General features: G+C 44.4%; 1 protein-coding gene across 3 annotated transcripts in view; it reads left to right on the top strand.

The window, feature by feature from the left end:
- The window catches only part of ARHGAP9 (Rho GTPase activating protein 9), a 1031694-nt gene that overhangs the window by 654467 nt on the left and 349460 nt on the right, over positions 1 to 27767 (top strand). For all 3 annotated transcript variants that reach the window (XM_069653585.1, XM_069653586.1, XM_069653587.1), the window contains one exon: positions 6664 to 6759. In XM_069653585.1, coding sequence (XP_069509686.1) covers positions 6664 to 6759 — 96 coding nt within the window. The remainder of the gene's footprint in view (positions 1 to 6663; positions 6760 to 27767) is intronic.

Here is a 27767-nt window from a genome sequence, read left to right as displayed (position 1 = left end):
CAGTGACAGATGAACCTAACATACTGACACTAAGGTAGCTCTTGGTGCAGTATTAAAGCTGAGTAACAATACTTACCTAGAACACCCAAGGCATTCTCTGAGGATTGGATGGTTACCTCGGTCATTCTTCTGCGACCAACGACCACTTTAGTCACCAGCCTTTATCCCACAGGTACAGAGTCCAACAGGCACTGCAAATGTTCCAACTTGTGTCACGCCTACACTGAAACAAAGCGTCCACCTACTGGTACACCTGTGCACAACCCAGGTCACTGACAGGTGTCGGTGCACTTGAGGGTGAAAACAACTGTTTAGCATTTGAAAGCTCAATGTGATCCCTGGAGACAGAAAAAGACCAATAAATCCATAGATGTCGACGGCACGTCCCGCTGGATCAGGTCTTTGCCTCCACTCTTAGACTCTGGAGTTTCAGCCACGAGTAGGCTGGTGGGTTCCAGCACTGACTGGCAGGCACCTTCTATGAACCCTTTTGAATAAAAAAGGCACCTGGGCTGTAATGGGCTTTATTTGTACATTACTAGGTTAAGGGGTTTGAACAAAGAAAATGCCACTTAAAGGGAGAGAACAAGCTAATAGCGCTTACCGCCTAACCAAGCCATACTGTAACACTACTAGACATGGCGAACCTATGGGTGTTTAAAATGTAATGATAAAAGGAAAGCCACCATACTCACCCGTGTGCGGTTGATTGCGATGCGTGGGGAGCCTTGAGGCAGTGAAGGCCAGGATGCACCATGACATTGTGCCGGAAGACAGAGCATAGACCAAGGAGTGTGGAAACACCAGGAGTCGGCCAGGGGGCCCGGATGACTGCTGGTTTTTAGTCGGGTTTAAGATTATTTGTATAACACAGCTTACAGCCCAAAGGGCATCTTCACGCTTGACCTGCATGAACAAACTAGACCCTAATCAAAATAGTGAAAGGAAAAGCAATCAAGTAAAAGCTGGGTGAAGATTATTTACAGCCTTTTTGGGAAAAGGAAAGTTTTAAGCTGTTTTCCAAAGGATTGATATTCGTCTTCTTTTTCTACCGGTGTCCCTCAGGAAAGATCTGCCCCCATATGTTTCTAGCTGAAACTTTGAAGGGGAAGTTATCTTTTACTGAATGGAGGGAACAATGTGGAACATATTTGTAATTTATTTTTAAGGAGGCTTGGGCTTTGTGATGCATGGCATAAGGCACTAAACCCTGAATTTAAATCTTTCACCGACTAGAAGCCAGCGCAATTGTTGGGGAGTGGCCGATGTGTCCGCTTTCCGTGGAAGTTTCAATAAAATTCTACTTAGGGAATTCTGTATCTTTAAAAGTCTTAAAAGTTAATATTTGGGAGGTCCCAAATAGATCGAATTGCAGTCGTCTAGATGATGTTATGAATTAATCTGTCAGCTGAACTTGATGACTAAAGGAAAGTAAATGAAAGCGTTTCCTGAGTTGGCAAATATGACTTAAACAGGTGACAACCTCTTGGTTTATTCGAGCAAGAAGGGAAATGTGGGTATTGTATAACTAGATTTTAAACTTTGTTGACCAAATTTGGGGGTAAGGCAAGTGTGTCGGGCGAAAAAAAACAGATTCTAATCAGAGGAATGTGAACCACATATAAGGAATTCAGTTCATTTTGCTAGCATTGCATTTTAGGTCATTTGGATCCATACAGCTCCTAACAGAGGGCAGACTTCAAGAGAGATGACTCAGATGATGATGGCACCTGTGGTGAACCAGAAGAAAGACTCGGACTACATTGGGTGATAGTTAAATATGTTTATTTTACTAAAACCCAAACGAGAATATGGCCAATGGACATGTGAAATTCTTGTGGTATATGTTACACGTTATGCTATTATGTGGTAAAATGCAAAAGTGCACGAGTAAAAAGTCAAAGACAGGGTAGAAAAATATCCGCTGCCACCAGCCTATCCTGGACACATTGCATTTGTAACCACAAAGTACAATTTTTGAATTTTTTTATTGTAAGTATCCATACAGTCCCAAAATAAAAAGTTATAAGGCTACAATTCAATGTATCCTAACTTCAATTTAAGGTGATGTGTGCAGTTTTCAAAATACAGGGAACTCACTAAGAGACAACTTATTTTGGTGCAAGTGAGAAGATGTGCTTATTCATATGCCCTTTCTCTCTTTTGATCATTTGTCCAAATAAGGGGGGATTTCCGCACATTTTAAAACGCAAACCCAAATTCACAAACTGTCTTCCAAATAACCATAAACAAAGGACTATAGCCGGGCAGCCGAGTGTCTGCAGAGTGGTTTTTGGTACGAGGCGACAGTCTGTCTTTGCTGGAAGCTGTTACTGGAAGAGGAGCCTGACAACAAGCATTTGAGGCTATATAAATATTGCAGCAGTGCAGAGCGCTGTGCGGGCAGCTGAGTGGCTGCAGAGTGGTTTGTCAGGGGATTGGAGGTTCGAAACAGCACGGACAGAGCAGCAAGTGCACCCTTCGATTGATCAGTGATTCAGTGATCTTTGCCTAACTGCATCAGACCCTCACGTGCAACCGAGGTAAGCGATGCGCTACATCCCTGTACTGCAGTATTGTGACTTTACCCTTCCTAACTACTGTACTGGCCAGGTGTTTTCTTAGTCCAAATGCCTGGGAAAGTCCTAAGTAAAACCAGGGTCTACAACTTCCGCAAGTCAAACCCCTATGGGAAAAGCAATGGTTACAAAAGAGCCCCTACTGAAAGATCTAAGCTAGGGGCAATTACTGATGCTGAAGTGGAAACAGCCTGGCAAGAAAAAATGGGCAACTCCTTGGGAGATATAGACAATGACCCCCCTCTTGGAGCTCTGTTACTCTCTCTGTAAGGCCTCTCGACCCTCCATGTGTGCTAGAAGCCGGCAGGAAGAAGACGTTGGAAGTGTAATCCACTTAAATAATGGCAGCTCGGGACAGCCGGAAAGGCAAGTTGATAATTATCGTCTTTCTGCTTCCCCAAATCTCTGTTACAATTCCACATGAAACTCTGACCCTGAGAATGGAGGGTTCTGTGAAATCTGGAGGTTCTGCCCAAAATGAAGTCCTACATTTTACAATGAAAATGTTATTAAAGTTATGCGGGAGGATACATGAAGATCTTTAAAATGAAGAGAAAATATATGTCACCTGTCTGCTATGCTGCAAACCAAAAACAAGGAGTCCAACGTGCAATTGGGAGTGGCACCTTGCCTAACTGAGAGTGCGTAGCTTGTTACAGTGGTAACTGCCCCACAACGGGCATGCAGTCATACTTTTACCTGATCTATCAGGATCGGCTCTCCCCTCTCCGTTGAAGTCAAACGCTACTGTAATTGAGGAAGCCATACCAGTTGACAATGTATGCAGCATTATCCTAGATCCACGCATACTGTCTATTGTTCCGAAACTGACTGTCCCATGTGAAGGAATTCGTCTAAATCACTCTGTTTTGTTGAAATTATTTGCTAAAATACCATCATTGCAGATTGAAAACAGTAGCGATTTTAACTTTATACAACCTTAAGGAGTGAAAAGTGGAAATGTGACTAAAATTCATTGTGCGCTGCCGGAAAGCGCAACAATGATAAGAGCACAGCATGAATGTCTCTCCTATTTAGGTTACGATCTTGACAGGAAAGTTCACATTAATCCTACTGCAGCTTGCTGCACATGTAATGCACTTACAGTAAAAGCTGTCGTATTGCCGCCAGTTAAAGCTAAGCTGAGTTAAATGGAAGATTATGATAATGCTATGGGTCTGAAATGGTTAAAAACACTTCTTTCAAATTTGGGGTTCCTCCCGAGAATGAGTTTATCAGGGGGCCTGCTGGAATACCGGAGGCAACTCCCATTATTGTTACAGTGGTCCCATGTTGAAACTGCTTGTAAGTTACCAAATATTTATGTTCCAAGAAACTTGGATGACATTCCCACATGAGTTGGACGGTTGTAAAATATATCAACAGCATACAAAACAAGGTCTTAGAAGTAGACCCTCTGGCGGCCTGATGATAGGGTTGAGCCAGACTCCACACTCGGAATTAATCTACTGGGTGGACACTAGTGGAAATATTCTGGCTTAGAGATCAACTGGAATAAGGCCAAGGTGGGGTAGCGCATGTTGGTACTAAATATACACAGAGATGTAGACAGGGTAGGGCCTGAGTGGGAAAGAGCCACCCAAAATCTATAAATGTATAAATCTCTCAGGTCATTGCCACACATGCCACGGGACTCATCTACCAGGTAACTTATTGACCTGCTCTTGACGAGGTGAAAGTAGTCACTTTCCCCAGTAAATTGGAAATCCATGGCAGCTTTAATGCATCGACTAATCAGCCCGTGGAGCGTATTTTTGTAAGCTTGAGAGTCGGTCTTTATGGTGCTTTAAAACAGTTGAGAAACTTTTTTGCTAGACATTCAGTACTGATAAAAATGTAAAACAGTTAAATAGTATCAGGTCATATTATCGCCATACATATAGTCGCCGGGAAAAGGCATAGGCAACATTATTTATGGGGACAATATATGGGGTAAACAGGAGCAGGGGTTGTGGGGGTATCCCCCTCTCCCTTAAAAAAAATATGGGGGTTGCAGGGGTTTCCCATTCTTGTATGGTGACATTTTTGCAGGGATATTATCACATGGAACCAGTTAAATAGCAGAAATAGTTAAGGTATCAGTTGTGTGATATGTGTTGAGCTCTATTTTAGCTTCTATTTCCAACATGGTTGGCTCAGCTTTTCCTTATTCTAAGGGGAACAGGCCCAACGCACTAGTCAAAAAATGCAATCACCTCTTAGCGCTATCAGGTAATAATATCCCCATATATGTGGTCGCCGTAAATAATATCGCCGGGAAAATGTCGTGGCAATATTATTTGGGTGACCATATATATGGGGACAGGGGCAAAAAAAAAAGTTTGGGGGTTGCAGGGGTGTCCCCCGCATGTTCCATGCAATAATGTCGCCACAAAAAACAGCCATTTTTCGGCGATATTTTTGCATGGCGAGATTTTTGTGGCGACATTATTACATGGAACCCTCTTAGCACCATCCTCGATTCCGAAGCGCATAATCCAGCCTCTGCTGTAACTGGGGATCAATATTTGTATCTATGTGTTACCTGAAAGCTATTAGGATAGATCATTGTTGCTTTTCCGGGTGTGCAACTTGAAAGTCACAGACTCAAATGCTTTCAGGTCCAACTTAGCTTAACTTCATCCATCGTGCCTTGCATCTTAACGTTAATATGACAATGTGAAACCAAAACACATGTGTTGCAATTGCTACTTGGAGCAAAAGTGTTTGTGCTGTTAAAAGATGCATAAGTTCATTGACCCCCTGAGTGAAGGTTTATTAAATTGGACACATCCTTTTTACAGTATCAAGCACTTTAACCCGCTCACTTTGCTGCTGCAGTACCCTTCTCGTGGTAGTCCAAAGGTAGATTCTTTTTAATACATGATCATATTGTTTATTTCTACCCACCTGTTATTTTGCTATGTTTACTTCTCCACACCTAATGTGCCACACTTAAGCAATATGACCCGAGCGGCGGCGGCATCACCGACTCAGGTAATGCCCCGGGACCTATAGTTATATAACAAAGGCCCCGGGGCATTATCTGAGTCGGTAATGCCCCTGCCGCGAGGGTCATATTGCTATTAGTACCCTGGCCCGCAATGTGCGTGACTGGGGAACTAAAAGCATTTTTAAACGACCAAGAAAATGGCTGCCGGCAAAGGGAAAACGGAGTCGGTTTTCCCTTTCCATGGCGGCCATTGGGAGCCGATGCGCTGGGAACAGAAGTGTTTGCAGCGCGTCCGCTCCCAAAAAAAAGAAGCAGAAGGTAAGTGGGGTTGGGGAGGGGGAGAAAAAAGTAAGAAAAAAAACGTACCTGCGCCCCCGGCTGGGGACGATGGAAATCTCCAGCCATGTGGAGGCGTGGAGCGGGGATGGCCCGCTCCGAGTCTCTACATGGCTGGAGGCTGCCATCGTCCCCCACCAGGGATGAAGGAGCAGAAAGGTAAGTGAGGTGGGGAGGGCAGGGAGGAGGGAGGAAAGGGAAAAAAGAGGAAAAAGAAAAGCCGTACGGTGCGAAAGCAGCCTCTCAGCCGTGGGAGGCTCAGAGCGGGGATGGCTCCGCTTCGAGCCTCCTCATTGGCTGAGGGGCTGCTGCGCCCCCCGCCGAGGACAAGGATGGCTGGAATCCCTGCCAAGAATTGACGGATTCTCGGCCAGGTAACGACCCGGCGAGAGCCAATCAGAATGCGTGTTGCATTCTGTTTGACTCTCGCCGGGTACTAATATAGCTTTGTTACAGTTTACTTCAATCTGACCTTTTCATCAGCATGGGCTTGCCGACAAGTTGCCATTTGTCTAAAGTTGTATTTGTGACCAAGTAATTGTGTATAAAAGCGTTGGGCGATGATAAAGTAAATGCACATAGCCATTGTTCATCATTACATCATTTTGTATTTATAAATTTGTGTTAACGTTTATAACTAAATACACAATAACACATTTTTTAATAAATTACATCATTAAATTAAAACGTGCACAAGTTGTCATCAGGATGAGAGCCTCCTTGGCATTTAAGATGCAGATTTTATTGGTCAACATCTAATCTCTGCCACTACACACTGCTCATTTTCTTCCACAGAAACCATCTCACAGCAAGCCAGAGAGTAGTGTGGACCTGCGAGGGGCCATCCTGGAGTGGGCCCGGGACATGTCAAGCAAGAAGAACGTCATCCATGTAGGTCACAATCCACTTGTCTTTGTTGGAGAGCACCTATTCCGCCAACGGTTGCTGTCTCTGCCTGTTTCCTGCCCCTTCTCCCCCTACCTGCACCTTCTAGCCATCTCCTGCCTTGTTTCTTTTTATCTTCTCAGCTAACTAGCCTCTGTTCTTCTGTGTAACCACGTCCTGTCTCCTACAGTCCACATAGCAACCTGAGTTTTCCTGGCTCTCCTGGCCTTCTTCCAAGGACCTCTTCCTCCTAATGCTTCATGCCTTCTTCTTTCATATGTTTGCTGCCACTTCCACCATGTGCTCTGCCTCCGGTATCGGGTAATACAATCGCGGCAAAAATGTCACCAGTAAAAAAAATCGTGGCAAAAATGCGATGGTTTGACCCGGGAAAGGTGTACCCCATTATACCATTTAAGGGGAGCGGGGGTTGCGGGGAGGTCCCCTGCTCCCCTTAAATGGTATAATCGGTCTGGGGGTTGTGGGGGTGTCCCCCGCATCCTTTACAGGATTAGGGCGGCAACACCACAGCATTTTTGCCGCAATATTTTGTATTCACAGCCATTTTTGCTGCGATTTTAAGACATGGAAACCTGCCTCCTCCAACTCTAGATTGCAGCAGCTTTTCTTTTTGTTTGCCCTGCTTCCTCTTCCAGTTTTCTTATCCTGACTCTTCCTTACCCTGGGATTGCTTGGGCGATTAAATGATGCCATAGACGTTTGTGAGTGTGATCCTGACCTAAGAATGTGATCCTGTATGTTTTGGTTTCCCGCTTTCAGTGCCTACCTCTAGATCGCTGCACCCCGTTACTTGAGACGCGAGGTCGCCCCCAGATATCACTTGTGAACTTTATTTTGTTAGAGCCATTCTGCTTGCTGCTGTAGTGGAGCGGCAGTATTTTGAAGTGTCTCGCAGCATCGAGGTAGACTTTTCTTTACCTCATTTCTGTCTCACTTAAAACGTGTTGCTAATCCACCCCTCGGATAAAATAAATGTTGCACATTTGAACATGTTCTTATTTTTTTTTGGATGAAGTAAATGATAAAACACGAGTCCGTTTTGTACTTACACGCTGACTACTTCAGAGACTAGTGCTCGCTTCTAGACAAATACTTTAAAAATACATACTATATTAAAAAGAATTAACGCAGGTGTGTATGCACAGACAAACAATTCATCCTAGGTTATCGGGGTCTGCAAAACTAGTCTGCTGGGAATTCTGGTGAATTCCCGGCACTTGTGGAAAGGTGTCTCGGTTCCAAGCAGCAGAAATGTTGAGCACACATCTTAGCTAGCAACCGCTCACTTGCTAGGAAATAATAAATACATGGTAGTACTTTAGATTGTTGTCTGCACGCATCTAATGTGTTTTTACATGTGAAGACTTTTCCTAATGAGTGTGAAGCACGTCTAGGATTCACTACATATCAAGTCTAAACATAAGCCTTCAACAGTGCTAATATCCAGAGTGGTGGGTTGTGACTTTTATTTTATCTAAATTTTGTAAATCTTTATCATGAAAATGCGTAAACGACCGAGTTTAGTGAGGGAGCCTGAACCAACCAAAGAGGGTTTGGACGAGTTCTCCCCTGTAGATTTTTTTTTCTAAATACTGTGTTAAATTGTGCATTTTTACAGCATACTCTCTGTGAAAAATGGTGTCAAAAGCCACCCAGTTGTAGGGTAAGACATGGAAATACTTCAATAGATGCAAGTCACCAACAGCTTAGAGAGCATTTTCTAGCTCATTTGTATGATGACTTTGCTCATCATGTTTAGTTTACCCTGCATACACAGTGAAACATGCCATGACACCAGAAGAAGAAAACATAACCAGACTGGCTGCAGCAATGCAGGCTCATCTAGCTACATAACAACAATTGTGTTTGCTTTAAGCATGATACTCACTAAAAATGCCAAGCCAGAGGCATAAACATTGCCAGACTGGCTGCAGCAACACAGTCCAACCTAGCCACGTAACAACACTTACCATGTTGGCCAAACATAAGTGTTGCTAAGTGGGTAGACTGGACTGCATTGCTGAAACCGGTCTGGCAATGTTTATACCTCTGGCTTGGCATTTTGTAGTGGGTGTCATGCTTAAAACAAACGTAATTTTTGTTATGTAGCTAGATGAGCCTGCATTGCTGCAGCCAGTCTGGGTTGTTTCCATTTTGATGCCCAGAAAAAATTGCCATGCCAGAAGCATACATGTGTCCAGGCTGGCTGCAGCAATGAAGCCCAGTCTAGCCACGCAACAACATTTGTCGTGTTTGCTTTAACATCGTTGCCCAGTCAAGAATGCACTCCCTTCTCCCAGTGCACTTTCAAGGGAAACCAGGTTTCCCTTTGACACTTCATGCTAGCCCAGGAGCCCTCCCTCAGCCCTTGATGCAGCTGAAAAGTGCTTAAGGTGCATACTGGGGTGGGCGACTCGTTTAAAACCGGTGGGTTGACTCCTGTCACCCATTATGAATGAGCCACCCCTGACCTCAAGGTTAGGTAGAATTGTTAATGTTCTTGGGCAAAATACTTGAATTGTGTTCTGTGTTTCTTCGCCTCTTCCATTGTTGTATTTTATACTGTGGGTTGTGGTTTAAGGCAAATGCATTCAACATTGAACTCTAAATAGTCAAGGAATTGTAGTGCGGTGAACCTATTGTCTTTATCATTGTGTTTACCAATATTGAGATGTAACAATTTGTTAGTTATTGCCCCATCAGCGACCTAATAGCCATAATGCCATCCCATGTTTAGCCTGACTTGACTTGTCGGAGGCCTTCTCTCAGGTCTTGCTGTGGGTCGCCCTACTTGTCTCCCTGCTGTCTTACTATTGCCGTCGCTTTTCCCGTCCATCATTCTGTCTCTAAATGTCCACTCAATATACCTAACTCAGACCTTGGTTGCCTCACACCTAGCAAAACCTGTCAGTCTGTGATTGGATATTATGTCTAGAAATGATGAGCCAACTTATTGCAATTTCAAAAAGCGGCCTAACCTGGCTTATTTATTAACTTGATATGATATATTTTATTTGTATCGCGCTCATGCATGTGTTTCAAAGCGCAAAGCTTCTTACGTATAGTTTTTTTAAAGACTATCGAGGTGCATATCCCTCGGGTGACTATCACTCTTGCTGCTGGTACTCTTGTCACGTGTAATTTCTGGTGATCTACTTGTTTATTTCAAACTATAAGCAAACGGTAATTGCTCCAAAAATGGGTGAAAAGTCGGTGGATTTACCTCCAGCTCAGAGCTGGAGCTGAATCCTTCAACTTTCCTCCCAGCTCATAGTTTGGTTGTACAGAAATGCAGTGTTAAATCTATTACTGCCACATTTTTACTGCACCACCCAACTTGTAATGAGGCCCACAATATTTACAAAGATTTCTCCTGCACATTCCGAGAAAGTGTCAACAGCTCGCTTTCCTGGAGTATCTGGAACTCTGGTGCATAGGACACCATTAACGTTCCACCACACTTTCGTGTGAATGTGATTTCCCAGTCTAGTCTTTTTTCAATATGGCCACCCCCATTCATATGAATGCTGTGCAGCTGCTTGCTGAGTTGCAAACCTGCTGGTTTTCTACTTTCGGGTAAGACGCTCATGGTCATTTCTTTCGTGTATTCCTTCCACTCTGGTTTTCCTCTTGGTTACTGTGATAAGCCTCCTCTGATAACTACGCTTTCTGCACTGCCTCTTTCCCTCGTCTCTGCAGCTATCTTTCCTGCTTTCCTTTTACTTCCTATTCTGCAGGAACTGTCTCTAACTGTTTTTAGCATTCTCTGCTGCATCTACAGTACTGATCTTCCATCAAGGGATTCTTCTCTGCACATTCTTCATCATTTCTCACTACTGGCATCCATCTGACACTTTATTTTCTATGGACAACGACTGAAGGGTTTTTTATGCCATTCAAGGCATTTTTCCTTTGTTTTTGCTTTATTCCGGGGAGGAGTCTCTTGCCTGGACTATTTTACGAGGGGGCATACTGGCTTCATCTCAAGGTAGACCCTACCTCTTCGAGGACTGGAATTAGTTCTGAAAGAAGGGTGCTTCACCTCCACCACATGACCTTTTTGAGGAGCTCTCTAATGAAGATTCAGGTGAGGAGAGATTACCCGTTTACGACAGTTTGCAATGCCAAACAGCACGTCCCATCATGGCAACAGTGGAACAAGTACAAGAACTTATTTATGCGGTCCAAGGACTTTCTGGAGAGGTACATACTTTGAAGTCAGAAAATGCAGTGCTTAGGCTGATAGTGTCTGCCGGAGAAGATCGATCTACTGACCTACCTCCTATGGGATTAGCAGTTGGAAAATTTGACGCATCACTGCAAAAAAGTAAATAATTTGTGGATGCATGTGTGGTACACTTCACCTTCCGGCCTACCACTTATGATGTTCCTGATCAGGCAAGAAATGGGGTTCATGATCACCAACATGATGGGAAATGCCCTTGCATGGGCAACTCCTATGGTGACGTCTGCAAATCCAGTACTATGTGATTATAGCGCCTTTGTTGCTTTGTTGAAGTCCTGAGGCAGACCTTTGGAAGGCAGAAGTAACATATACTAACCGTGAGACTCTTCTTGACATTCGACAGGGGTCCTCGGACCTCATGACTTACATCTCGTGTTTCCAACGCATTGACACCAAAGCCAAAGGGGACTTCATGAAGAGCTCAAGGGTGAACTGGCTCGCATGTCACGTCCTGTGACTTTATATGACCTTATTTCGCTGGTTCTTCAGATTGATTACTGGCTTACCGAAAGAAAGGCCGAACGGAAGAAACACCAACTCAGGGCGCCACCTCCACCTACTCCAACTCAGTCCTTCCCCAAGACAGGAGAGTCTAACAAAGAAGGACCTATGCAAATCGGAGCTAGTAGAGGACCGCTATCGCCCTCTGAAAGACGACACAGAAGAGAGTTGGGGCTATGCATGTATTGTGGATCAAATAGTCATCTACTCAAGTACTGTACCGAGATTCCTCACCGAAGGTCGGAAAACGAAAGACCTGAAGGGATCGCCGGCCGTGGTAGCAAGCATGATCACTTGTACACTTCTCATTCCTGTTAATTGAACACTGAGGACACAGGTCTTCTCGTGGTTTGAGTACTTCTACAGCTGCCCGATCAAAAGGTAGAAGCACTAGCCCTAGTAGATTGCAGAGCAGCGGGGAACTTCATGGATACATTGTGGACGGAAAAGGAAAGGATACCCTGCCAGGTATGAGCTTAGAACCCACCAGTGGAAGGAGTTGATGATAACCCTCTTATCTCAGGTCCCATCACACATACTTCTAGACCTTTGGAGATTGCGATTTTTGACCATAAGGAATCCCTGCAATTCGACATAATAAGAGCGGCTCACTTTCCAATCGTACTGGGTATTTCTTGGTTACGAAGACATAATATGTTGATTGATTGATTGGCGTAAAAACACTCTTCAGTTCAATATTGTGTATTTTATTGTCTCTTCTCCTCTCTAGGAGATCCAGCAGTGGTCGAGTGTGTGAGTTCCAAAGCCCATGTCACAGTAAGTCATTGCATACCAGTGCCAAGGATTCGAGAAGGTATTCTTGGACAAGATACCCAAGGAATTGCCCCCTCACTGACCAGAAGATTGTGCTATTGACTTGATTCCTGACTCCTTGGCTTTTTTTCTGATGCATGTTCTTGTTAACCATTCCCAAAAAGAGAGTTCTGAAAGAGTATTTGGAATCTAATCTTCAAAACGGTCTTATCTGTCCTTCTAAATCACCAGCTGGAGTTTCATTCTTTTTCATACCGAAAAAAGATACACAAGAACTTAGACCTTGTATCGATTACAGAGGCCTGAATTGAGTAACTGTAAAGGGCAGGTATCCCATGAAGGAGATCTTAGAAGCAGTCCGCGGGTTGGGCAAATTTTCCAAAATTGATCTCTGAGGTGCATATCATCTCTTATGGATTCGTCAAGGGGACGAATAGAAGACTGCTTTTAGGACAATTTATGGCCATTTTGAGTATTGGGTCATGCCATTTGACCTGGTTAACACGCCTGCAGTATTCAAGAGATTTATGGACCAGTTGTTTTTGGGTTTGTTGATCCAGTCAGTTATCATTTGCTTGGACGATATCGTGATCTTCTCTCGGTCCAAGGATCTTCACCAAAAACATGTCACAGAAGTTTTAGATAGGTTAACAAAGAATCAGCTTCTGGACAAACCAGAGAAATGCCTTTTTGATGTCCCTTCTGTACCATATCTGGGGTTCATCTTGTTGGATCAGGGTATAGCAATGGATCCAGGCAAGGTATCTGCTGTCCTGGACTGGCCATCTCCTACCTCTGTCAAAGAAGTGGAACGATGTTTAGGACTGCTTAACTTCTATCAACGATTTATCCCAGAGTTCTCCAGGACTGTACTGCCCATTACTGCATTGCGCAAGAAGAACGTTTGGTTCCTATGGGGGTCGGAAGCTGAGAAAGCTTTTTGTCATCTCAAAGATAAGTTTTGCTTGGCCCCTATTCTCAGACAACCGGAACAAAAACTGCCATTTGTGGTAGAGACGGATGCTTCAGCAGGAGCGTTGGGAGCTGTTCTCAAACAGTATGTGGACGGTCAAGAGCACCCCATTGCCTACCTCTCAAAGACCTTTGCCACAAACTAATTAAACTATTCAGTTATTGAAAAAGAGCTAATGGTGATGAAGCAAGCATGCATGGAGTGGTTCATCCATTTGAGATTTGCACAGACTATATGAACTTATGGGTCCTACAACAGATGGAGTGCATGAATGCCAGACAAGCCCACTGGGCTTACCTCTTTGCTCTGTATGACTTTATGATCACTTACATACCCGGTACCGAGAACATGCTTGCTGATGGTCTCTCCAGGACTTGTTCAGGGGATCTCTTTCTGCTTCCAAGACCGAGCCCCTTTTCTCTAGGAATACATTTCTCTGTGTTGTTTCGTCGTTCTTACAAGAAGTAAAAGATGCCTCTCCTCTATGGTGGAGAACCAAGCATACTTCTCTTTCTCTTCTCTGGATAAGAAAGAAGGCCTTCTGTTTTTATAAAAAACAGCTAGTCCTACCAGATAGAACACTCGCGTAAAACACCATGTCATGGTGTCATGAGGGACTCACAGTAGGTCATAATGGTTACAATGCCACTTTGGATCTCGTTCAAAGGTCTTTCTGGTGGTCTTCCATGTGCGAGGACATCAAAAAATATGTCCACTCGTGTCCCATATGTTGTCAATGTAAGTATAGGACGGGAAAACCTGTAGGCCTGTTGGAACAAAGACCTTCTCCTACCAGACCCTGGAGTCAGATATCCACGGAGTTTGTGGTTGATATTGTTACGCTCACCTGGCTCCCACAGGGGCATCGATCTCTGAACTGGACAGCTGCGGTCTCTACCAATGTGACGCGTAGTGCCGAGATGACGGACTGGACTGGCCCACCTAGCTTCGCTTGCTTGGCCCGTAGGAATATTCTTCTGCAAATGGAGAAAGGGAATTAACCACCCGTGGAGTTGAGCGTTAACCCCCCCACTCCCACTGTTCTCCCCACTGATCACCTTTGATGTCCCCTCTTATAGTCTCACCTGATGGTTTGGAAAGATGAGCTCTCCATCCTGCATTGAGCGCAGGGGCGCGTAGAAAACCAGTTGCTTCACTGGCTCGAAGGAATTGGTGAGTTCCAGAACAATATTGACTCTGAGATTCCCAGCAAAACGCCGTAAGTATGCAGTTCGTAAGTGTTCAAATGTCTGACTTTCACTCTTGTCCGATTCCTTGCAGATTGCAGCTTGACCCTAGCGAAGAGTTCTTTGTGGCAACCGGTAATATTCAGGTAAGGATTTGTATTATCCAACGCAGTTCGATAAAATAATGTCAATATGTAATCTGTTGCTTTCTCCCTTATTCAGGCGCTGAGAGAAAGTATGAAGTCTCGGGGAATAATGCCTCCGGCGGTAAAATCAGTTAAGTCTATTGTGGTGAGGAGGTTTCCCCTTGTTTGTCCCTTTGTTTCACCTTGCTGTCCTTTTGTTTCCCCTTAGGGGCCAGGGTTCGGCGAAGATATAGTGGAATCTGCGCCGACCCGTGAAGAGGAATAGTACCCCCGGTGGTAAAATCAGGTAAGTCTATGGCGGGTACCTAATATTGCCTCTGTGTATTCCCTTGGCTCACCTTGCTGTTCTTGTCTTCCCCTTAGGTGCTGGAGTGTGGCGGGAACATGCAGGAGGATGCGGTGGAATGTGAAGATGCTGCGAAGGCCGGTGAGTTCAGCGCGGCGCTGCAGCAGGCGAGGCGACACGCATAAAATAACTTCTTTCTTCCGGCTCGAAGGCGCGATGGATCGGGAATTCAGGTAAGGATCGAAGGTATTGCTCTTGTTCTAACCTTTTCTCCTTCTTTCTCCCTTTTTCTAGGAGCTCCAAACTCGAGGCGGGCGTGGCAGAAGACTGGATGCAGACTTGCAGGCACGGTGAGCGTTACGCTGCTGGATGCAGAATAACGCGAAGCGTGTGCTGTTCTTCGGGCGTGGTTTAAATAGCCTCCAAAGTAGTCCCAGGTAAGTATTCCTCCCCAGCCCCACCCGAGTAAAAAAATAGTGCCTAGGTAAAGTAGTCCCTTCCAAGCCTCTTTTGGTTTGGAGCTCTTGCAGCATGGTCTGCATCAGGTAAGTTTGCAGCATGATCTGCATCAGGTAAGTTTTAATCTATGAGCTATGAGCCATAGGCGCCAGCACTGACTCTCCATATGAGCCTGGCGCCATAGACGCCATGACTGCACCCAGATAGCCCCTACCAGGGGTTGTTGGGCTTGCTTGGGATAACTTGATACCTGCTTCCGGGGTTGCTGGACTTGTTCTGGGTCCCATGGGGTAGGCATCATGACAGATATACCACCCTCACGGGGTCATACAGCGATCATGGTGGTAGTGGATTTATTTTCTAAGTTGGCCTATTTCATTCCCTTACCTGGGGTAACATCAGCCTCTGAAACAGTCAACAAGTTCTTTCGAGAAGTGTTTTGCCTTTATGTCTTACCATAGTCTATTACGTCAGATCGAGGAACCCAATTCACCTCTAGGTTTAGGAAGACATAATGCAGACAACTCAGCATTGAAAGATCCCTCTAATTGGGTTATCACCCTCAGTTGAACGGGCAGACCGAGAGATTAAACGCCACTATGGAACAATACCTCTGCTGTTTCATCAATGACAAGCAAGACAATTGGTGGATGTCCTACCCACAGCGGAATTCGCCTACAATAACACCATCCATACGGCCACCGGCATGAGTCCATTCTTTTGTACCTACGGATTCCACCCATGCTTCCTACCTTTTCCTGTATTCCCTACCATGGCAATCCCAACTATTGATACCCCTCCTGAGAGACATATCCAAATCACACCGGGATGCTGGAGATCTCTTAGAAAAGAAAAGAATACAAAGCCAGTTCTGATGCACACAGAAAACCCTCAGCGTAGTGAGAGGTGGGTATGAAGGTTTGGTTGTCTACCAAATCTCTACCCAGATGGATCAGTCCCTCCAAATAGTATCCTCGATTCATTGGACCATTCGAAATAATAACCAAGATCAATCCTGTGGTGTTGCGTTTAAGGCTACCTCCTTCTTAAACAGATTGTGCCCTGTGTTTCATTCCTCTTTGTCGCATTTCTTTACCCCCGATCACGATGGTTGCAAAAAGAAGAATACTACTCATGTTCCCTGTCATGAACCCAATGAGTATGAAGTTTCCCAAATATGTGACTCCCGCTATCATAAGGGAAGACTACCGTACCTCACGGCTATCCTGATTCAGAAAACTCATGGGAACCTAAGACTTACATCAATGCACCATGCTTGTTACAGCAATTTCATTGCCTTAATCCCGGGAAACCTGGATATACAGAGAGTAGAAGGGGCATACTGTCAACATCTCGCCTTCCTGGAGTATCTGGAAACGTTGGCGCATAAGACGCCATTGACGTTCAACCACGTTTTCGTGTGAACGTGTTTTCCCAGTCTAGTCTTTTTTCAATATGGCCACCGCTGTTCATATGAAGGCCAGTCTGCAGCTGTTCGCTGTGTTGAAACCCTGCTAGTTTTCTCCTTTTCGGGTAAGACGCTCAGGATCATTTCTTTTGTGTATTCCTTCCGCTCTGGTTTTCCTCTTGATTACCGTGACAAGCCTTGTCTGATCACTACGCTTTCTGCCCTGCCTCTTTTCAGTCTGGCTCTCTCCCTCCTCTGTGCGGCTGATTTTCCTGCTTTCTTTTTTCTTCCTATTCTGCTGGATCTACAGTACTGATCGTCCATCAAGGGATTCTTCACTGCACATTCTTCATCATCTCCCTCTACTGGCATTCCATCAGACACTTCCTTTTCTATGGACAATGACTGAAGGTTTTTTTATGCCATTCAAGGGTTTTTCTCTACACTTTTGGTTTATGCCGGAGAGGAATCTCTTGCTTGGACTGTTTTACCAGCGGGCATAGTGGCTTCATCTCGAGGTAGACCCTACCTCTTCGAGGACTGGAAGTCATCCCGAAAGAAGGGTGCTTCACCTCCGCCAGACGACCTTTCTGAGGAGCTCTCTAGTGAAGATTTCACCTTTCAGATTTAAACCCATTAACACACACTGCACACTCACAATCCCTATTCATCATGTAAGATAATAATGATTCAAAGGGTGCAGTTTTTCAGGGCACAGCTGGCAAGTGGAATCTGGGTGCTTGGAGCAAACATGCCTCATTCTCAAAGTGCATTTAACATGTCTGAATTTGTATAGCAAACACTTCAGAAAAGGACAGCATTATTGATGCTGAGCCTTTAAATTGTTTCAAAATACCCCTATTCCATGTCTTAGACCGAATATTAATCCACATGTATGCATGTCAAACCTCTCTTCATGGCTATGAGCATACTAGTACTTGGGGAATTGACTGATTGTCATTGCTGATTCATTCCGACTGTGGGTACATAAAGATTAGATAATGTGGTTTATTAAGGTGTTTAATTTGTACACTTTTTTCCTGTATAAAGCTTAAATGTTGAATTGTTCCTAGTATAGGTAATATGACCTCATCACAAGTAATACATCACTGTTTTACTCACATAGGTTATGAGATTATTGTGCTTGTGGTACAATATAGATGTCAGTCAGGTATTTGACGGCTTTGTTTGTAGGACAAAGTCTGTGTTCTTTTGAAGATATGCCAAACAAGGCTCCTGTTAAGCAGATGTTCTTCCTGGCCTAAGTCTCCCCCCATAGCCACTTGACTCATTTTCTCAGTATTGTGATTAGGGGTTGTGTGATTTGTGTGCTTTGTTCTCAATGGATGTGTAGCTGCAATTGTTTAACTCTAATAGGTTCCTACATTTGCTCAATGTGTTTCACTCTTTAACATGAAGGCGGCCTCTGCCTTCTTTCTCTTGTGATTGAGGCCTTCTAGGGGGATCTCATATCCTAAAAGATTAACATTTTGTCCTATATCATTGAGCTCCCGGGAGGTATAGCTTTGCCTCCACTTTACTAACGTGGAGTATGTGGGGGGGTGAAAATCTGCCAAGGGATCTTCAATAGTGGCAGATTGATTCGGAACATTGTCAGCATAAGTTAGGTTGCCCATCTAAGCAGAATCCAGGGTAGCCTTGTGGAGGAACATTGTGCAGTTGCTCTCCCATTAATATAACAAAAAGTAGTATTCAACCAGGTTAACTGCTACTTGGCAAATACAAATGAAAGTTTCAATTTTCTTGATGGTTCCACAGGTATACATGAGTATATCAATGCTAAATCAAGGCCAGTAAAGACCTTTCATCGCTGGATTTGGGCGAGACCTTGGTCTATGCAGGGTAGTGACCTTTGGGAAATATGTACTTTCTTGTTCATCTTTCTCAATTCGGCACACAGTTGCCAGTCGACATTGGGCTTTAGGAATCCCAGTAAATAGGTGTTGTAGGCACTAGGAAGGTTGTGGATCTTTTTACGATCTTATAGATTTTCATTGATTGTGGCTAAAGAAAAGACCAGCTGGTACTGCTTAACAAATACCAGTTCCGTTGTGCACATGTACGGATTCCTTTTAGTGTGACCCCCAACACATGCTTCCCTTCCTATTATGCCGCTTTTTGAGGAGGATCATGCTCTTGTTTAGGTGCACCTGTTTTTATCACAAGAACATAATACCAAGCTTGGATGCTCAAATGGCGGATTGTTTATTCAAATGACCCTGGCAGCAATTGGTTTGAGTCTGAACAGCCGGTGGATTTCACCAGCACTGGGTCATACTTTTAAGATGCCTGTTGTTTATTCATTGCCCGTATTAGGAGCTATTTGAATAGTGGAGAGATGCAATTGAATCGAAGCACATGGGACTCTTTAAAAGATAATTCCAAGAAATCTAAGAATAGCTGTCGGAGTTGCGGTCTGTCCTCTTTTGTGGTACCGGCATCTGCTAAACCCACCTGTCGCTGTACCATTTTATAAATCCAGGAATTACCTCTGATGGGGAGATAACATCTATTCCTGTCTATCGGGAATAGCAGTTCCTTAAAAACTCTGTTAATTTCAAGGCATTCTGATGGAGCTAATTCTCAGGGAGGGAGATATGAACTATGTGTGTGGAACCTCCTTCCCCCTCAAAACACATACAATGTCTTCGGCTGCAGATGGCTAGATGACATGTAAGGTGAACATCCCCTCAGGAGTGGTAGAAGAGGCCTCATGTAGTATGCCTTTCACCTCAAAAAAAGACATTGGCAACGGTCAAATAACCAGAGTTCAGGTCAGATGTGAAATATTTAACACCAATGCAAATCCAGTGATGGTATCTTCTTTCAGGCAGATGAGTACTCCCTCAAGCGCATCACTTAAGAAGGGTTATATGTCATTTCATCAATGGGTGACATTTCGATGGTATTTATTTTGTATTTTTTTACCAAAAACAACTCGTAGAAATGGTTTATTTTTATTTTTGGGGGGTTCCCCCCTAAACCACCCATCCCGTATTGTTTTTTTTTATTTGGATTTGCATTTCTGATGCATCTACCCTTAGCCTCTACCAAGGGCATGTAGTTTGCAGATAACTGCATTGATGTAGTTTATTATTAACAGAGTGCAGAACATCAATCTCAGATGTCCAAGGGAACAGGAACATTATTATTGCTGATGTCGAGCAGTACAGGCAGATGATGCAAGAAATAATTTGCGATGTTACTATCACAGCATGTATCCTTACATACTCAAAGGTTATGGGGGAGAGTGTTGGCCTGCATGGAACCTGTAGGAAACATTGGACTATAACAATATTCTCAGTTATCTTACTCAACTACTAATTCATTTCGAATGGGAGAGGAATCAAGAAGTTTAAATGTCCCTGTGAATTGGATTCGGAATCCACGCATTTGCATAATATTGGTTTTTCTCAGCACTCACTTAAATATCAAAGATGAAATCTTATTTTATCATACCACCATTTTCACTTCAAAACGCACTTTTAAAATAGGTTCACTCATTTCAGTCCATCTGCAAATATTGAATTTCAAAATAATGTAAACCTTGCTATTAGATTTCAAATGCAAACGTGGTAATGGCTGACAGATTTGTGCTTTTCAGAAGGTTAAACACAAAGTAAAATGCTATGTAGGTGAGAATAAATGAGCCCAATGGAAATGCGTGAAATGGGATGGGAAAGTCCCAAAAGAAACTTTCATCATCATGATGGTCTTTTCCCCCAAAGATGTGTACATACCGGTGGGTGGTTGGACCTTTAAGCCTTTGGGTAAATGTCTGAGTCTATACAGTTGAAGGAAGGGGTTTTGCTTTACCTTCTCTGACTTTGCAGACTTATGGGTACCCCAAACCCTCTTCTTTGTATATACAGTTGGAGGTTTTCTAGGGTCTTTTATCACATGATTGACTCTGGCACAATATCCTACACGTAGACGGGTTTGCAGTCACGGTCGGCAGCGACGGTTAGATAGGGGACCCTGAGCCACAGTGAACTTAGAATGGACCACTTCCACCCCTGCCTCTCGGTACTAACCGTAAACTTCCTGCACTGTCCCGTTCCTCCTCCCATCTATTCCTTCCTAAGGCCGACCTGATCTGCTTGGACCTTCTTGTTCTCACTGTCTGTGTGCTTGTCACCATCCTCACATTAGGTCATTGGTTCTTTTTTAATATTTGGCCCAGATACACACCTCCTCCTGGCTCCTGGGTTCTACTCACCCACCTGACCCATGTATTCCACCACATCCTCCTTTCTGCTCTCTGTTGCAGATATTGTCACTTCCTCCTTCTGTCCTGCCTCCACTCCAGTTGCCATCACTTTCTACTTGATCGTTCCTGATGCTCCTACCACCTACATCATCTTGTCCTTTACCCCATCTCTTCCTGGGTCTCTTCTGCTACCACCACTTCCTACTGCTCACTCGATCCTTGATGCTGCTACCACCTCATGTTTATCTTCTCCTACCACCACGCCTTTGTACTCACTCTCCATCCTTGATATTGCCACCTCCCAAGGGGCTCTTCTCTTACCACCATTGCCTTCTGGTCAGTCTCCATCCTAGTTATGACCACCTATTTGCACATCTCCTCTCTTACCATCATAGGTTATTTATAATGTGCTTAAAACCTTTGGGTATTAAGTGCGTTATAAATAACCTATCATATATCTCCTCCTGGTCACACGCTACACTTAATGTTACCATCACCTCTTGCTCTGTACTGCCACAACCTCTCCAGCCTCTTCTGTATGTTCATCCCCTGATTCTGCTGCTGCTCCACTCTCCAGCCTTCTCCACAGTTGACCCATCTGCCCCTGTGACCCACAGTCAGTCACTTGTCTGGTTGTATTTATACGGATCTCCTGCCTCCCAGTGGGTGTGCCTTCCCTACGGGTCTAAAACTGTGAGTAGCAATTGAGGGAACAATGCGAGTGGTTGCTTCCCTAGGGTGCTCCTGGGGGTACTTGAGGCAGAGGGGTTTGGCCAAGCCCAATCTGGCCATTCAGATACCTTGATTTTTAGATGTGTTCTTCAAACCTCTCCAGAGGTGGACTATAGTGGGATGAGGGATGTGTTTTTTCCAGCATGAGGTTTACAGATTGGGGACACACCGGGTAAGTGGTTTGGATTGTCACTTTCATTTACAGCACTGTACAAGCAGGGCTTGTGACACTTTGTTTTTCCAGCTTATTGATTAGTCGCTGATGAGCAAGGATGTTAGTACCCTGTTTCCACTGTTCGTTTCTATGCATTAGGTGAGTCAAGGATGTGAGACAATTCACGGCGGAAATGCAGATTTAGTTAGTGTTTGCGCAAATTTAGAGGTAATTCCTTTGAAGCAACAGATTAACCCGTAACAATAGCACAGTAGACACTAGCTTCCTTGAGTAGATGGGAAGGGTTTACCTTAAAGGGAAAGGCCTTCTTTTTAGTAATGGGGACATGGGTCTGGCTGGGGAGGGTTGGATCCCTTATTAACCTGGGGAGTACAACAGGTTCCAAGCTTAGAAGGGAGGGTCTGCCTGATGGTTCAATGAGATCGTAAAGGTCTGGGCCTGTGCTGCGACATGTCCCCTGCCATGTGCCAGGGCCAAGTGGCAAGGAGGTCAGCATCATTCCTCCCATGGCACCAACACCCAATGGTTTGTGGTTGCATCCGCCCCCCCTCACGCTCCCCTCACACCCCAGTCACTGCCCTGGTGATTCATATACCAGGTAGGGGACTTTGTTACAGAGGCCACAGGAAAGAGGTTGCTTCAAAAATCCCCATAGACCTTTTGCGAGTTTCCCAGCAGTATCTATTGCCTGAATCTATTCCTTGCTAAGGCACCCGTAAATAGGGAACTCTTATTGTTATGGCTGTTTTGATGTCCTATTATTTGTTCTAGGGTTCCAGACGTCTGTCTCTTGATTCGCGCTAAGGCTGAAAACTTGCCCTCACATTGTCCCTTAGGTGGTTATTGGCATCCTCTCTGATGAACTGAGCCAATTTCTTACCACCCGCCCATGCCCACTTTTGAGTCTGCAAGGATTATTCTTTGAATGTTGGAAACAATGTTACCAGGCAGATTCTTGAGGAGACATCCATGGCACAGAGAGACAACAGTGATATCTTGTGGAGGAAACCTAGTAACTGGTAAATCCAAGATGTTGGACCTGCTTTCATCTGTCACTTGACTGGCGCAAAAACACAATGGGAAGAAGAGGGATTAAGACCAATAAACTAAGATGACGTTTGGAGAAAGTGTGAAGCTCCCTGAAATTTGGACCGTAGGACGAGGGGTAGAATACGATCTGGTCATTGGGCCTGGGGGAAGAAACTGTCCAGAGTTGGAGAAGGAACTGCTGTTACTTGTTATTGTTATTTTGCATTTATATAGCGCCTTATATACCGTTGGTATGGTCTGAAGGCGCTGGTAGGTTGAACGCCCTTGGGAACCGAAGTTCAGATCAGTAGAGAGAGTAGAGAGAGTCAGAAAGGTGCGTGTGAGCACCGGGTATGTGTGCAGCTTGTGCGGTATCCGTGAAATAGCTGCTTCTTAGCACTAGGTGTGATGGTTGAGAGATCAGGAGTATGTGTTCGTTCTGGCAGGATTTATCCAGACCGGAAGTGGCTGAGTTAGGCCTGAGGAGAACGCCTGGCTGGGGGTGTGTAACCAGCAGTGATTACTTAGAATGATGTGGAGTGAGCGGCGGATGTTGGTATGAGAACAGTTATACCGAATGGTGTCATATTATCTCTGTGTTATAGTTGAGTGGTGATGTAAGGAGAGAGTAAGCGTGGTGGTGAGATATGATGCCTTCCTGTCTCCCCCACGCATGCCTTCCTGTCTGCCCCACGCATGCGCTCCTGCCTGCCCCATGCTCTATGCTTTCGGCAGCTCTACGTATTCATCCATTCTACGCACTCATCAGTATTGGATGCAATCTGTGATTGTTCGTTCTACGTACTCGTCCGCTCTACGCAACACGTCCGTTCATTCTGGGCACTCGTTCGCTCCAGGCACTTGTTCGCTCTGGCATTCATTTGCTTTATGCCCTCACATGTACTAAGCATTCACCTGTTTTACGCACTCACCCCCTCTACGCACTCACCCCCTCTACGCACTCACCCCCTCTACGCACTCACCCCCTCTACGCACTCACCCCCTCTACGCACTCACCCCCTCTATGCACTCACCCCCTCTATGCACTCACCCCCTCTATGCACTCACCCCCTCTATGCACTCACCCCCTCTATGCACTCATCCCCTCTATGCACTCATCCCCTCTATGCACTCATCTGCTCCCCGCACTCATCTGCTCCCCGCACTCATCTGCTTTAAGCACTCTTGCTTTTCATGCATTCAACAGCAATATCCAGTTCTTTATATTCATCTCTACACTCATCTGTACTATACCTTCATCCGTTCTATACACTCATTCTCTCTGCACACTTATCCACTCGTCCGCTCTGTCCACTCGTCCGCTCTGTCCACTTATCCGCACCATCCGCTCATCCGCTCTATCCACTCATCCACTCTATCCACTCTTTATATGTACTTCTGAATTCAACTTTCACATAGAGTCTTGTTGAGCACACTTCTAAATTCAACTTTCCACAGAGAGGCTATTTGTTCACACTTCTAGATTCAGCTTTGCATAGAGGTGTTATAGGGCACACTTCAAAAATCACAGAAAGGCTATTGGGCACAGTTCTGGATACAGCTTTCAGTGAGCGGGTATTGGGCACAATACTCAGTATTCACAGAGAGGCTATTGGGCACACTTCTAAATTCAGTATTCACAGAGAGGCTATTGGGCACAATTCTAGTTTCAACTTTCACAGAGAGGCTATTGGGCACAATTCTAGTTTCAACTTTCACAGAGAGGCTATTGGGCACACTTCTAAATTCAGTATTCACAGGGAAGTTATTGGGCACACTTCTAGATTCAGCTTCTCAATGCATTTCTAAAATCAACTTTGAGATAGAGGCTATAGGGCACACTTCTAAAATCAGCCTTTCACAGAGAGGTTATTGGGCACACTTTTAAATTCAGTATTCACAGGGAGGCTATTGGGCGCACTTCTAGATTCAACTTCTAAATGTACTACTGAATTCAACCTAGTTGAGATAGAGGCTATAGGGCACACTTCTAAAATCAACCTTTCACAGAGAGTCTACTGGGCACATTTCTAAATTCAGTATTCACAGGGAGGCTATTGGGCACACTTCTAGATTCAGCTTCTCAATGCATTTCTAAATTCAGTATTTGCAGAGAGGCTATTGGGCACACTTCTAAATTCAGTATTCACAGAGAGGCTATTGGGCACACTTCTAGATTCAGCTTCTCAATGCATTTCTAAAATCAACTTTGAGATAGAGGCTATAGGGCACACTTCTAAAATCAACCTTTCACAGTATTCACAGAGAGGCTATTGGGCACACTTCTAAATTCAGTATTCACAGAGAGGCTATTGGGCTTAATTCTAGTTTCAACTTTCACAGAGAGGCTATTGGGCACACTTCTAAATTCAGTATTCACAGAGAGGCTATTGGGCACAATTCTAGTTTCAACTTTCACAGAGAGGCTATTGGGCACAATTCTAGTTTGGCACACTTCTAAATTCAGTATTCACAGAAAGGCTGTTAGGCACACTTCAAGTTTCAACTTTCACAGAGAGGCTATTGGGCACAATTCTAGTTTCAACTTCCACAGAGAGGCTATTGGGCACAATTCTAGTTTCAACTTTCACAGAGAGGCTATTGGGCACACTTCTAAATTCAGTATTCACAGAGAGGCTATTGGGCACACTTCTAGTTTCAACGTTCACAGAGAGGCTATTGGGCACAATTCTAGTTTCAACTTTCACAGAGAGGCTATTGGGCACACTTCTAAATGCAACGGTTAGTTACACGCTTTATGAACGCAACTATATCATAGGCATGTTTGTAAATGTGAAACCTCTAAATGTAATGATAGTACAATATGGAGATTTTACAATGGATTAGTTTCTAGGTTCACTGGTAGGGTAGTATGGCGAGAAGTAATTGCTTCTGTCCCCGCCCTTGCCACACTTACTTATTGTCGGTTTCTTGCTTCTCCTGTGACTGGCTAGTAACCTAACCGCTCTGACCCTTTGAAAGGATGGAATCCTGAGTAGCGCTCTGACCCTGTCAAGTGCGGTGAACCCCAAAATCTCTGTGCATTCCAAAAGCATGGTGGACCCCAACATTCTTTAAATCCACGAAAGATGTGCCGTAAAGGTGCTGTTCCACCTAAAGCGCTGTGAAGCCCAAAAAGCGTTTTGCACCCACAAATTATGTGCAACACTGACAGGGACGAGAACCCGTGAGAAGATCTAGGATCCCTTTGAAATGGAAAAGTTGCCTCTATTTCTGGTACGAAAAAAGAGGCCATATAAAGGATCCAGTGCTGAAATACTATGTTGGAGATTTGGGATTTTGACAGCGTATATTATGTCTGCTGTTGCAAGTGCTGAAATATTGGTTACCCTAAATTACATGGTTAAAACTACATGAAGAACAGACATGATGTGACCCTCGGAGAAGAACGAGTGCTACAGTGTGCCGATATTTTGGAAGCTGAGGAAACAGGGAATGCTTGCACAGCCTTGCTATCCATAACCTCACACAGCTGATGGGCCCTAGAATTGTGGACAGACACTTGACACTGACTAGAGTTGTACTTCTGGCATAACTGGTTGATTGAACTTATACTGCGTCCTCACTAAATCATGAAGGGATATCTGGATCGATGTTGAGTCACCCTAGAATAATGAAGGGAATATTGCAGCTCTGCCCAGTCTTCAAAGAGCAGTGAATGGAAGATTGAAGTCCCAGAGTCTCCCTGGAACCGTAAAGGTGAGACAAACTGTAGAGTCTCCATAGGGTCCTGAATGGAAGCCTGAATTCGTGCTGAGTTGGGTCATGGTGATCATAAAATCAGGTACATGTCCCTGGCAGGAAACACATGTCACACAAACGTTAAAGGTGAAGAAATGTTTACACATTTTTGCCTGAAAGTGCTGTCAAACTTTGGGGAAAGTGAACCACTTTCATAGAAAAATGCTAAAGAACCGAAGGTTTGCTCCTGTAGCTTAGCCCATGTCTCTGACTTCTACCATGTTGGAACAGGGGCAAAATATTGCAGAAGCAAATTATTTATTTTTTGTGAGTCAGGTTTCACAATTTGCATGCGTACATGGTTCCCTCATTTGCATTATCCGAACATTGATACTCTCCCTGACACACCCATTAAGCATATGCAGAGTGGCTGTATCTGGAAGTACAAACCCTCTCCCAGCCATTCAGTCACATGCATTTTTCTTCTTTTCATTGTGATTGGTCCAATCACAATTTAATCCAGCTGCATTTTGCCATTTTTGCCTTCTTTGCAGGCGAAATGTGTTTTTTGAATTATCCCCTTAATGTTTTGATCTGAACAAACCACACTTTGTGTTGTAATAAGCGTGTTTCTTGACTGATGTATCTTGCTGCCTTCCTCGGGCTATGCCATAAAACATAGCTCCTTTTCTTCTGCTGTATGGAACACAGGTATCGTTTCCTCATTCCAGTCTGAAGACGCATCTGTATTCCCCACACCTGGGACTTATATCAAATCCAGGTTTTGAGCCATTGTTTTGGGGTGCAGTTTGATAGATATCCCCCTGGTTATTAGTTTGGTTCTTTTCTCCTTGTCTCTGCACTTTCAACAACAAGAGAACAGGTTTTGGAGTTCCCTAACATAGGTCCCAGGTCTAGAATTCTTCTGCAATTTAAGATCTTCTTGGGGGAATTTTATTTGTTTTTGGGTTCACTTCAGCCTCATTGCTTTCAGGACTACACACAGCCTGGTGGTGTCGGTAATGATCCACTCAAGAGATCTGTCCTCCATGAAGTCACTGGCCAGCTGTGTCCTGATGTACTCTGGCACCCAAAATGATGAGCCCATTGAACCCGCTGCACTTCTCAATTATCACCTGGGAGA

The sequence above is a fragment of the Ambystoma mexicanum genome, chromosome 3q, assembly GCF_040938575.1.
Source record: "Ambystoma mexicanum isolate Mex_15411 chromosome 3q, UKY_AmexF1_1, whole genome shotgun sequence".
NCBI lineage: Eukaryota > Metazoa > Chordata > Amphibia > Caudata > Ambystomatidae > Ambystoma > Ambystoma mexicanum.
Note: the sequence above shows the minus strand (reverse complement) of the source record. Positions and strands in the feature narration are given on the sequence as shown.